At 40.2% G+C, this 13,962-nt stretch overlaps 1 protein-coding gene across 1 annotated transcript; it reads right to left on the bottom strand.

Annotated features, from left to right (window-relative positions):
• Positions 1–50: 50 nt before the first annotated feature.
• Positions 51–11,856, bottom strand: LOC108679756 (glycosylphosphatidylinositol anchor attachment 1 protein). The gene is made up of 12 exons (XM_018168476.2): positions 11,670–11,856; positions 11,013–11,098; positions 10,445–10,576; positions 9,397–9,556; positions 8,742–8,896; positions 7,824–7,976; positions 7,242–7,360; positions 5,774–5,961; positions 5,017–5,246; positions 4,447–4,640; positions 3,664–3,822; positions 51–2,149 (listed from the first exon to the last, which is right to left on the bottom strand). The coding sequence occupies exons 1-12, from the start codon at positions 11,809–11,811 to the stop codon at positions 1,861–1,863; spliced, it is 2,007 nt and encodes a 668-aa protein (XP_018023965.1). The 5' UTR covers positions 11,812–11,856; the 3' UTR covers positions 51–1,860.
• Positions 11,857–13,962: the final 2,106 nt, after the last annotated feature.

Here is a 13,962-nt window from a genome sequence, read left to right as displayed (position 1 = left end):
CATTAGCATCAAAAACCTGCAGCGCATTGGAAATTGAGTGAAACAAGCAGGACATTTCAAGTTCATTTGGAAACCGTTGAACATTTGTCACAGTTCGGTTCTTCAAGTATCTTGTAGAAATGTCTAAGGTTATCATCCTAGGGCACATCTATGGAGATAAAAACTTAAACCACTTGTGACTAAACGAGAAACACTCAACGTGGTTCATGTAGCACTTTTGAGATCATATACAATATATACATAATATTATATACACATTAACACTAAATCAGGGCACTATAAAGTAAAGACTAACAAAGAGATAAAAGCAGTTGCACGGAATGCCGAGTGAATTCATACCAGTTTATAAAAAATGTGTGTACGTAGAGTTCTAAAGCATTAAAATTTTGTGTGAATTGTTGTTTTCCGTATTTGGGTCCTGTTAATAATTCTGAAGCAGAACTACACAACGGGTAGAACAGAACAATTTCCAAGGTTAAACACTATAACGCCTTATGACTTACCAATAGCCATTGAACCCCGAAATATTCCAAAAAATCAAATTGTTTTGAGCGCCACTATTACTCTGAATCACATGGAAATTGACATTAAAAAAATTGTATGAACTAATAGAAAATTGTAAATTTTTGTAACATGTAAGTCAACCTTAAAAATTAAATTAAAGATGCGTCATTTATGACACGATATGCCATCAAACTACGCTTGAATAGTGCACTACATCACACATCGTCTAGAGTACAGAACAAGCAGCACACTTGAAAATTTTGTAATGAGTTTTTGGTGCAGCCTTGTGTTTTTGTGTTTATTAATTATAATTCATAGTAGCTGCACAAGGAGACATGATGTTAATACGTTAAATGCGAACAAGTATAAATTCTAATCCCAAGTTATCGCACAATGAGCTAATATGAAACTTACCGAACTAAATAAATAAGAAGTACAAACAAAAAAGTACATATATAGGTACTTTTAAAAGTACATATACTTTCCTATTGCATACCTTTTAATATAATTACCAACAGACTAGTTAAATTATAACAAATACGCAGTAAGTTATTCACTGCGGGCTGGAGAGAGTTGACAGCCGTCATAGATGGCTGATCTGAACGTCTTTTGATCAGACACGAATAACAGAACTTTTACTATCTAGTGCAGCAGTAAAAAAAAAAACATTACAAGCCTCGTAAGATATACAGGAAAATTCACTACAGTCACTTGAAAATAGCCTTATCTGAAGCCGCATGTTTTCGAGGTGATCATAAAAAACGCATTCAAGTCACCTGACGTCCAAATCCTGGGTGTCATTTAACGAGGCCCGCAAGAGTAATAATCCGCAGGCAGATGGTAACGTAAATATGCGAGATCTTGGTGTGATGAATCTTGAATCACACATGTATAAAAATATCATGATCTCTCGTCAACAATAAAACACAAATCTTTGAGTGAATACGGAATAATCAATCAAGTATCAAAAATCAATTAGGAAAGTATTGTTGAATTAACAAAACAAAATATTCGTAAATAGTAATTTCTACTGAATTGAGTAAATACTAGTACATTATCTGGAAATTATTTCATTTAATGAGGTGAGTTTAAAACATATTTCCAAAACTTGTGGGCATAGCATAACTGTATCACAACTGTTCTAGATTGAGCGTTTTCTACCTTTACTGTTTCCACCTTCATAGTTCAATCTCGTGGCAGCGAGCCTACTTGGCATATACTTTGTTCCCTTAATACATAGTTTTTGTAGCTCGAATTAAAGTGATTTAGAAGACTTCAAGTCATCATTAAACCTAAAGTGACAGCCTTCCAAATACAGAAAGGAACTCGAGTCCAGTGACTCGCACGCGGTATCACTTATGGCTTGGTGATTGGCGGGAGCGGGGCGCTGAGCTGGACGTGCCACAGCAAGAGCCACACGGGCAAGAGGCACCAGCACGCCGCTGGGTACACCCAGTTGCCGTAGACGTACGAGTCCACGACGCTGTACATGAGCGCCCTCTTGCTCACCGTCACACAGCGCATTAGTAGCGCCAGGGGCGGCTCGTTGGGGAAGTTCAGCACTGCGTCTACTGACGCAAATGTGGCCGTCAGCGTCAGCGGGTGGATCGCCAGCAGCAGCAGACATTTCAACCAGCGAACAAGTCTGTGTGTGCAAGACACGTGAATACAATAAACAACGGTTCAGAGATTAGGCATGAGGTAATTTGAACATGAGAATTTAAATTTATAAATTTGAGATTAGAAAAAGTGAAAATTTATTAAATGATCTTAAAATTTACGATACCCATGCCATCGACTGCCCGATTGTCTACTTGAAAGCTATGAGGAGAAGCACATTAGGTGCCACCGCCACGCCTCATACGATACCTCGAGATCTGACTCTCCGCGCCAAAAACAGCACGACAAAAACCAAGCAAGAAATAAACAAGCACACATGCAGACCACTGCGGATATTGGTTTGTGTCAAGGGGTTCAAAATTCGAGACGACCGGGNGGGGGGGGGGGGAGTAGGGAATATCGTTCAAATGGTTCAGTGGCTACTAATGTGCACTTAATTGCACCATAAAAATCAGGGGTGCATTGGTGAAGGGCAGTGGTACATCGTTCATATACATAGTACGGTGGCAGATTCCATGTAGTCAGAGCATAGGAGGCGCAGTAGATATTTCCGAAGCAAACACCAATGCATCATTGAGTGGATTCTGTGAGGCCACTACAGGATTAGTTATACAAATGAACTGTTATATAGGTGCTCAATTTACGGCTCAAAAGTATCTGCTTATAGATCTAGCGCCCAATAGACGAGTTTTAGTGAAAAACACTAGCTCCTAAAAGACGAACGTCATGAAAACGTGCTTGTGAGTTTTAGGAGAAACTGAGCTTGTGAGGCAAGTTTTAGTGAAAAACAATACGAAATGACTATCATAATAATATTTGAAGAAGAGGAGGCTGTATCGTTTCTGACTGTATTAGACAACGGGAAAGTTGAGATGTTGGGTCTTTCTATGCGTGTTACCTAATAAAGCTTCCTTGTGGCACAACACCAAGTGTTGGCATGAGTTATCGAGACGCTCACATCCGAAATCCGACACTGAAATAACGCTGATTAAACGTTATTTAAAAATATAACTCAGTACTCACTGCAGTGAGTGACAGAGAGTGCATTTTCTCGTCGCCGAAAACTTGAGGTCACGGACGGACGGACGGACGGACGGACAGACGGACGGACGGACAGACAGACAGGCGGACATGGCGAGCATAATAGTGAATTTTTTCCATAAATGAGAAAATGCGCTAAAAGCGTTATCAACGTAGTTCCAACGTCAAGAGCCTTGAAGTGGTGCGCGGTCATTCAGTTTCGTTTACCATACAGTGGTCGCGTGGGTTACGTACGTTGCAATCTATGCGTACGAAAATTGACCGTAACAAAACCGAAAGAAAACGCAGCCGGTCTGAGGCCGTACTATCAAAACTTGCTCAAGTACATGTAGCGGCCTAAGTTCACATAGCAGCCGATTTCTCGTCTGTGATTGGTGCGTCTAGCTTGAAAAAGCATTAGTAATTGGCTGACGGAGTCACGAACTCGTAACTATATTTTTGATATTACGGCCCTAGGTCAGTTCTTATTAGGCGACCGCTGTAGGGTTAAGGCGTTACCTGGAGCTGGTGGGGGCGACCGCGATGACGACGGGAGCGTAGACGGCGGTCACGATGAGGGCGAGGCTGAAGTTGAGCAGCGACCCCGCGAAGACGATCACTGCGAGCTCCAGCTGCACGGCACACTTCACCACCTGCCAGCTGCAACCTGTTATGCTCCTGCAATGATGGGTGTTATCAACTACAGGGAATATTAGAGGCATTATCAACAACAGGCAATAACAAAGACAATTTCAACAAGAGGCAATACCAAAGGCATTTTCAACAACAGGCAACAATAAAGGTATTATCAACAACAGGCAATATCAAAGGCTACATCATTCCCTGCAACGTCAGGCATTATCATCCTGAATGTAAGCGAGTTACCACAACAAACTAAATAGATGTCCAGTCACCCTTGGGTTCGGAAAATGAAGTAGAAAATGTTGTCAAGAAGCGCTTCATAACAATACCGACCAATCATGTCAGACGCTTGATTTTTCGATTTTCAATTGTCATTCATTGCACACTTAAAATATTTAGGATAAAATATCCTTCAGAAACAACATAAATACTAACAACATGCAAAAAACTATAGCTTTTTCTCAACACTAAGAGATATGCGATAACTATTGTCTATATAATGATGCATTTTTTGCCATCGTTTGACATCGTGACCTAGTTTAGTTCAACAAAATGCGTATCAGTGCTACGTCTGCTCTCTGCTTATGCTGTAAGACACAATTTACACAAATAAACCACTAATTTTTCTGATTGAACGCTATCTGTGAGCGCAGCCCTGACCGGGTAAGCGCGGACGGCAGGCGCAGGAGTACAAGCGCAAGCGCCAGGCTGCCGAGAGCGACGCTGTCGTCGGCGTGCAGCGCCACCACGGCGCCCGTCCTGGACGCCACCGTGGGCCACCAGCTCGCCACGGCACCTGCGCTGTGGCACACCAATGCCACGCACGCAAGCGACACCAAACTCTGCGTGCCACTCTGCAACACAAAATTAGGTACTCACAATTGAATTCGCTGTTGAACATCAGTTACTCATATGCCGTCATTATTAATTAAATCTTAGCCACTCATATCCCACTTTTAGAATGCAACATGAATATAGGTACACTGAAACAATACAGGATGGTGTATATATAGTCCACAAACCTAAAAATTCCACTCCAGGTGACTACAAACTAAAAATTATCAGAAGAGACATCACTTATTCTCCATAAAAACTCAAGTCGTTGGTGTTTATTATTAGCAAAAATGGTGCATGCTTCAATGGACTTCAATAAATTTTTTAATACAAATAATAAAAACAAACAATATGCGCGCTGGAATACAGATGCCGTAAGCACAAACACCAACTTACATCAGTGACGGGTGTGCTGCTTGTATCTGGTATCGCTGCATTAGTTTGCTCGCGTGTTTCGGTTAGCTTCTCGTCACTCTGAGTTTCGCTTGACTCTTTCTCGTCGGGTTGGTCGGAGGCAGGCTGCTCCGCCTGTAGGAGCTGCAGGCGCAAGCAGGAGCTGCACCACAGCGACAGCGCGCCCAGCAACAGGCATGAGCCCATCGCCCCAAACGCTGGCATGTACACGCCTGAAAAACGAACAGGATTGTCATGAAACAAAACTGTTCCACCAACAACGGAATATTTAAATTTAAGTATATAAGAGAATACTAGCAATGCTTGGATCCTAAATGTTCTGTATCAATTTTCAATACTATATCTGTTATCAGAAGGCAGAAGCAGTGACGCTAACTAAGGAGATGTAGCACGGGGTGGTGGCGGGTAGGAGGTTACAATACCTGTGGAGATGTAGCAACAGGTGGTGGCGGGCAGGAGGTTACACTACCTATGGATATGTAGCAATAGGTGGTGGCGGGCAGGAGGTTACACTACCTATGGAGATGTAACGTGAGGTGGCGGGCAGGAGGTTACACTACCTATGGAGATGTAACGTGAGGTGGCGGGCAGGAGGTTACACTACCTATGGAGATGTAGCAATAGGTGGTGGCGGGCAGGAGGTTACACTACCTATGGAGATGTAACGTGAGGTGGCGGGCAGGAGGTTACACTACCTATGGAGATGTAACGTGAGGTGGCGGGCAGGAGGTTACACTACCTATGGAGATGTAGCGCGAGGTGGCGGGCAGGAGGTAGAAGAAGAAGCTCTGATGGAACCTCTCGAGGAGATTGTTTAAAGAGCGGCAGGTGCCTTCTAGCACGCGGCCGAGGTGCAGTAGCGTGGCCCTTCTGCCCCCGGCGCGCCCCACGCGCTCTCCGGAAACCGTCACGGCCGAGATGCCGTACCTGCACCAAGGGCACGTCAGTAAGGGCATGACGTGCCTACACCCACGTCAGCAAGGCGACAAGCAAAGTAGAACAAAGTGTCGCACAGCAAGATTGAGCAATAACAAATCGAATTATTTAAACATAGAGACTGATGAGTTAGAAGGCTTCAAGGAAAAGCTTGTAAAAAAGCTCTATCGCGCAAATATTCATGATGTTCCAATACGGGGAAGTAGTCTAAGCTCATTAATAGCATAATGGAGTAGTCTAAGCTCACTTAGCTCATAAGTCATAATGGACCTAAATTGCTACTTATTATTTTAGATGAAATTATTTATACAAGCTGAAGGATATAGAATATCATTTAAATGATACTCAGTTACTCCCAAGCATTGAAATGTTTGCAGTTAAGTACATACGCTGCCACAGTGAATGCGCTGCTTTTTTCTTAATCTAAAGCAAGAATATTATATATATACGTCAGTAGAAATTCATTTAGTTTGTGGGTGAGCTCGAATGATTCACTGCTCATGTAGGCTTTTAATTTTACCTTCGTCAAGCTGCACTAACTTCCCTTATCTTCGAGCAGAAGATAAGGGAAGTATGTTTAAGTATGAATTTGTTTTAATTCCACTTAATTTCATTCTGTTCCAACGTAAGGACTGTCAGCTTTTTGATAGTGTGTTGTGGCGTGTAACATCTTATATCCTGTTGGCTAATTCTTGTGAGCGCACCACAGATTATAATCATGAAGAAAATTATAACCATAAATTACACTAAATAAAATAGATCACCGGCATATTATTCATTCAGAATGATTATGATGAAACCAGTTGCAAAAAGTCTCAAGTTTTGTTCCTGACTCAACAAAATTTGCCTTGACTCAAGCGATGCTATTGTAAAAAAAAATCTGAGTTGTGTTGAAAAATATAAGAAAGTTGTTTAATGTTGATTATCATCATCATGCACCATGCATCATATTTAAGAAATTGTACCTATCGGTCTGTTCACTTTGGAACGAGCAAGATACCGACCACTTGCTCTGTTCTTGGATAAATCAAATCAACCATCACAACTAAACTCGGCCATTTCGCAATATTTTCAAGTTAACCATTTCTATATAAAACTCTATAGATAGAAAAAATATAACTCAGTACTCACTGCAGTGAATGACAGAGAGCACAGTTTCTCGTCGACAAAAACTTGAGGTCACGGACGGACGGACAGACAGACGGACATGGCGAGCACAATAAAGCATTTTTTCCATAAATGAGAAAATGCGCTAAAAATGTTTAGGTTACCGATGGAAGAGGCCATGGTTGCCGCTGGGGACTCCCGTGGCCTGCGTGGCGATGGAGCTGAGGAGCGTGTGGAGCTGGTGCAGCCACCCCGACGCTGTGTCGGGCTTGCGGTGATCAGCCTGCCGGAGAAATGGTGTACAGGTATAGGTGATCGATATATTGTCTTTAATTTAGTTAAGTAATGACTGAATAACCCTTAATTCAAACAAGTGAGGGATTAATTATCTCCTCAACCGCATTATTCATTAGGCAGTTCCAGCTGCAGGAAAAGTGGTTTAGGGCGAAGCAAGTAAGTGCTGAATTACATCTAATTCAGGTAAGTAATGGCTGGAATAATATAATTACAATATTCAACTACACCTCAAAAACCCCAGCCATTACCTACCCCTCAAAACACCAGCCACTACACCTCAAAACATACTACGTCGTCGAGAACCGGGGCACTACGTCGAGAACCGGGGCACTACGTCGAGAACCGGGGCACTACGTCGAGAACCGGGGCACTACGTCGAGAACCGGGGCACTACGTCGAGATCCGGGAATCAAATGTCGAGTACAGAGACACTACCGACCAGCACCAACCCTGTTCCTGACGGTGTGCTCGACGCTCTCCCTGTGGCAGAGGCGGTGCAGCAGGTTCACCAGGTCCAGGTTGGGCAGCTGGCCGTTGAGGCCCTCGTAGCGAATGTCCACGTGAGACACAAAACTTTCCGGGATCTCCAAGTTGACTGCCGCCTGGACACAAAACATTCATCAGATATTGAACTCGGTGATGAGTGATGACACAAAATTATTAACAAGAATTACGTTTGCTAACTTAATACCGTACTCAATTGGCAAGAAATGATAATGTGAATAGCAACAACCACACTTGGATTCAACACTTGAGAATGGCATAAATCATAATGCATTTCGATTTGACATCACATCAATATTATATAATAAAGCAAGGGAGCACTTCATGCCCAATACAAGTTACGTTATCATCGAACTAATTTCAAAATGCTGACCTGATCAGTTGCACTTTAACAGCAAGATACTTATACAATTATCTTGAGCACTACCTAAACGTATAAGTAAATTTCGCTTTATTAACTGTAACATTATAGATTCAAAATAGAGCACAAGTGATCATTTTCAATGACATTTTTTTCAATAAAGAAAGAATGAATTTGAATTTCATCTTCAAAATAAGTTATAGGTTGAACTTTATATTATATTGACTAAGGAAACAGCATATCTTAAAATAAATCCAAGTTGATAATACAATGTTAACTATATAATGACGTCACCTCCTGGTCCACAGAACAGATTGGATGCAATGTTACTGTAAGGGGAGGGGTCATGAGAGGATGAATGTATGAAACATTCATCAGCACTCTGGGGTATTGCATGCACTGATACTGTAGGGAAGGTCATGAGAGGATGAATGGATGAAGCAATCATCAGCACTCTGGGATAAGAATTAAAATAAGATGGAATAATCATCGAGGCATTCACCTGGATGGGTCCCGCTCTGGCGATAAGTTTTCCGAAGTCGAGGACAGGCGGAGACTGCGGCAGAGAGCCGTGGTAGCTCTGCAGCCAGGCTTCCATGCCCAGCTGCTCGTGTTCTGTCACCAGGAAAATGATGTCTTTGGCCCAGTACAGTTGTTCTGTTTGCAAGAATCATGTGGCAGGTAACATATATGCTTCCTTTTCATCTAGGTATATATTACGGAGGTATGTAATTAATATCATATCACGGATAATCTTGGAAAAAATTGTACTTATCTTCATAAATAAAATGCAGATGTTGCAAAAAAAAGTTGAGTCTAACACACTTCAGAATTCATATACGTTAGCACTTTCAGATAAAGATAACAGAAATCACTAATTACGCTACTGAAATTATTTCTGACTGAAATCAACTTCATATATATTGATTTTTTCAAGTGTCTCAAGTGCCACATATATACAAGAAGAATCAATCACCAACGATAGTGCATGCATTTTTCATGCAATTAGTATGTACAAACGAGTTTTTTTCAATGAATGAGTACTAAGGAGGTGCGGACCAGAGAAAATATAAGCAAGCATGAGAGCAATGGGCACAAATAAGTTTATTATGCGAGTAGCAAATACATATTTTCTCCAACATTAAATAGGAACGGACCAGAGAAAAAGTGCGCAAGAGCAAGCATGAGGGCGATGGCTGGGGCGTTGCCGAGATGCGGTGACCGCGGCGCGCGGTATGGGGCGCTGAGCACGATGCTCTCTGAGCTGCTGCCACGCACAGCACGCAGTATGCCGTACACGTTGTTGCCGGTGAAGCTCTGCAGGCACAGATACAAGGTAAAGTCACATATACAGGGTAAACTTTCTGTTGTTAGGGTCAGCACCCATGATACGCAAACATAGCCTGTATCGAAGCTCTGCAGTCACATATACAAGGTAAACCTTCTGCTGCTGTTGGGGGCATCACCCATGATACGCAAACATAGCCTGTATCGTAGCTCTGCAGTCACATATACAAGGTAAACCTTCTGCTGCTGTTGTTAGGGTCAGCACCCATGATACGCAAACATAGCCTGTATCTTAGCTCTGCAGTCACATATACAAGGTAAACCTTCTGCTGTTGTTGGGGTCAGCACCCATGATATGCTAACATAGCCTGTATCATAGCTCTGCAGTCACATATACAAGGTAAACCTTCTGCTGCTGTTGTTAGGGTCAGCTGCCATGACACGCAAATAAAGCTTGTATCATGATGTGGCTTGTAACTAAAATGAAATTTAAAATAGAAACGGATAAGCGTCAAATAGATATCTCAATAATTTAATAATTATATTATACAATAATTTACATAAGGTAAACCTTCTGCTGCTGTTAGAGTAAGCCATCATGATATGCAAACATAGCCTGTATCATGATGTGGGTTGTAAATAGCACGGAATTTGGAATAGAAAAGAAAGTGCATCAAACCGAGGACTCACTCACACTTTCCAACAAATATCTCAATAATTTGTGTAGGATGAGGCAGTAGTAAATCATAAATAAAAACATGTTATTTAATAATCAAATGGGAAATAATTCTGTTACAGATTGATCTGGTTATTACTAATGCACTAAACTATAACTTCATTCTAATCTGTACCTCACCAGTAATAATAAAATTGAAAAAAAAACACTCAGAAATCACTCATAGTTTAGGTGCAGCACACCTTATTGGCAGCCATTGGGTAGTGGAGAGTGAAGTTGTGGGTGTAAGTATCCAGACCAAGCTGCGTCATCTTTGCCTGCAGCCAAGCATGTGGCATGGTGCTAGGGTACTTCTCCGTCTCTTTGTTCAGCTCCTGCTCAAAATGTGCATACTGTGATGCTAAATTCTCACAAGTTAAATTGATTCCATTTATGCAAACAATATGGAGCTTTTGTGAGTAGCACTCTATAAAAATATAATATAAAAACAAATTGGAAAATAAGGCTTTATTATTAAAATCCCCTTCATTCCTTCTTGATTACCATGGAAATAGTATCATTTAAAAAAGTTTTTTGACAGACATCTTACTTCTTCCCAACCAACAAATATTGTCTCAATCCAATGGTATGGTATTGCTGCAATAACTTCTGATAAACAATAAAATTATTTCAGCTCAAGTTTTATGAATAATTAGATATATCATTAATATATATGAGCAAAGTATGCCACACAAAAACTTGTTAACAAATTGGAAAAAAAGGAATAATCAAATTTTTTGAAGGTTGGTACTCTAAACATTCAGCACTGACCTGCAAGAACCTGTTGGCTTTAGCTTCTCCCATAAACTCCCCATGAACCAGTCCAGGAAGAAGTGCATTTTCTGAGAAATAGGTTTCTGCCAGAAACAAAGAAAGAATTAACTGGTGTCATGAAATGAAAAGTTATTGAATTGATGTACCGTGCCATACATAACTTAAGATAAAATAAAAACTCAAAGGACTACTTGTATTTCTGCAGAAAATTGAATATATCTACTTTTGATATGGCGACATGGTAGCAAGAAAAATGAGTACAAGCCTCCCAACAATTTGCAGCAAATGAAGTCAATTACTGATTATAAATGAAAAATATATGCACCAACACAAAAGTTATTTAGTTATAAATATCCATGGAACAATGGAACTAAACATACAAGTTTTAATCGACAAATTTATTATGGATATTAACAGACATTACTAAAGTTCTAAGCAAATAAAAATAAAATGTGTTAAACAAAATGTCAAGAAATAAACAAAAATCACTGTTAAGTAAGTAGGAAACCCCCAATTTCTCTTTTCCATAAACTCTGGCTAGGTTTATACAAAGTATGGATATATTTGTCACATAGGAGGGAACTATTTAATAAACTACAGTTCATATAAGAATGGTGGAAAAGAATAGCTATCAAACAGGGGCATAGCACATACCATGGTTCATGGAGTTGTGAGCAAGAGCCAGGAACCAAATTGCCCCAACGCAGTACAGCAGCACAGATAAAATCTTCTCATGAGCCAGCAAAACATTGCTCAGCCATCCACCTTCCATGCCAGGGTCAGTGAGGAGACCCATAATTCAATACTTCTGAAAAATTTTCTGCAGATTAGGAAAAAAATTAATATTACAATACAAGCGAGCTAGTGTGAAATCCTTAAATTACAAATATAATGGTAGCCTAGATGTTGCCTCTATTTTTTAAACAATGAAAATCATAGCCAAGAGTCTCAACTACAATTTGGGGTCCATGCATGAGGTCAGAATTAATTTACATAAATGTAAAAGGACATTGAGAGGAAGCATATCAACAAATGATGAAAGAATTTCCCTTGTTTTGATGCCTATTACTGTTCAGACATGGTGTTACATGACAACATGGTTCAGACAAACCCATTATATCCTAATAAATCTAATCGGAATAAATTCTGTTAGTAATTTATAAATTCACAATTGATAATGTCATATTAAAAAAAATCAAAACAATTTTTTCAAATGTCTAACTACTGCAAGTGCTTGGAACTTGGGAAAGTACAATTAGTGTTGCAGTGTTGCTTGCTTTAGCGACATAAATTTATTGCAGTGCAGCCAGTATCAGTCCACTGTGCAGTCTGGCAATTTTGTAGTCATGATAAAATTTTTAGGTCTGATGTTTTGTCAGTATTATTATGGTTTTGTTGCCAGAACTACATACTCCCTAATCCTTTACCAATTTTCGTTGCTAAACAGGTGTATAAAGATGCACATGTTATTGCATCGGGCAGAAGCCTCCAGTAAATTAGACAGAAATGCAGTTTTCCCAATTTCATCTGTGAAAAAATTACCTATTTTTACTATTTTGAAGATCACATAGTGAAGATTGTTTCTAGAGGCCTCCATTGTCATCTATGGAGGGAATATGAGAAGAGGAGTGGGGGGGGAGGAAGTGTGTGGAAACAAGGAGTCATTCACGGCCTTCACAGCCTTTCACTAACCTGTGCCAATTCATTCAGGAACCCAAAAATTATTTATATGTAACTTTGAGGCTATGAAAGTTACACACATGCCAATGAAAGACCTGCATGCTGTAAATATTTTGTCACACACATAGAAATAATATCCAGCACAAGTATAAGTATAATATCCAGCAGGTATAATATCCAGCACTTCGGCATAATATCCAGGCCCAGTGGTTAAAGTTCAGAGTACCAAAATTGATGCACTAGCAAGGCGCGGGTTTGATCCCAGCTCTGTGCGCCAGTTTCTGGTCAGAATCGGCAAGGAGGCCGGGCGGTTAAGCACAGCAGAATTGTAGCAGTGAGTTGCCAGTTTGAGACCTCAAAAAGCTGTGAATGTTCTGCGATGTTAAGAATTGGCAACAGGCCTTCAGCCTAATAAACGCTGAAACTGCTATTATTATTATTAAAGAGGAGTGTCTACCCTAAATTTTATCTCAGTAATTTAAAGAGGGATCAATTCGAAATTTGGTACACATGTGTAAACCCTAAAAAAAACTCAAGTTTTAATCATGTTAATTTTTTGAAAAAATTGAAAGAAAATGTGAAATTCTTAGAAAACGGCCAAATAGGGGTACCGTAAAATGGGGTAACTTAGACCGGCGGGGTAACTTAGACCACTTTTGGTTTTTTTAACAGAAACTCCCAAAACTCAAAAACTATTTGACATAGAAAAATTTTGTCAGTGGGCATTAAAGGCCTACTACTGAGGCTACATAACACAATAGAAAGATTTAAAAAGTTTGCATATCTAATAGGTTAAAAAATTAAAAATGTGACCCTTGAAAAAAAGCTGTTATTTAAAGCTGGTCAGAGTACCCCCTCCAATTTTTTTCATTTATTTGTTAAATAACTCCAGGTTTCGATGCATTGTAGTAGAACTCTTCTAGTTACATATGCAAATGACAAATTTTAGGAAAGTGTCATAGTTTGCAAATGGGGGGCACCACCCCCAAATGGGGGAACTTAAACCACCTAATGTCAGCCCTGATGGGGTTACATAGACCGGCTTGGAAGTTAATATAAAATTACCATATATAACATATTTTATGTTTGACAGCCTATTTATGTTTTTTCTTTATGTTTCATACTCTACAGAGTCTTATATGTGGTAATTTTAACTTAATTTCCAAGCCAGTCAATATTACCCCATCAGGGCTGCCATTAGGTAGTCACATTTCCCTCATTATGGGGCGGTGCCCCCCATTTGCAAACTATGACACTTTCCTCAAGT

This window comes from Hyalella azteca, unplaced genomic scaffold (assembly GCF_000764305.2).
Source record: "Hyalella azteca isolate HAZT.00-mixed unplaced genomic scaffold, Hazt_2.0.2 contig12607, whole genome shotgun sequence".
Classification (NCBI taxonomy): Eukaryota; Metazoa; Arthropoda; class Malacostraca; order Amphipoda; family Hyalellidae; genus Hyalella; species Hyalella azteca.
This window is presented reverse-complemented; position numbering and strand designations above follow the sequence as displayed.

Excerpts from the sequence above, each read along its gene's own strand:
- LOC108679756 (XM_018168476.2), bottom strand. The coding sequence starts at position 11,811 with ATGGGTCTCCTCACTGACCCTGGCATGGAAGGTGGATGGCTGAGCAAT. Across the intron at positions 8,897-9,396 it reads TCTTGCGCACTTTTTCTCTG|AACAACTGTACTGGGCCAAA; the intron begins GTCCGTTCCTAT and ends TCTTGCAAACAG. Across the intron at positions 4,641-5,016 it reads GCAGCACACCCGTCACTGAT|AGTGGCACGCAGAGTTTGGT; the intron begins GTAAGTTGGTGT and ends TTTGTGTTGCAG.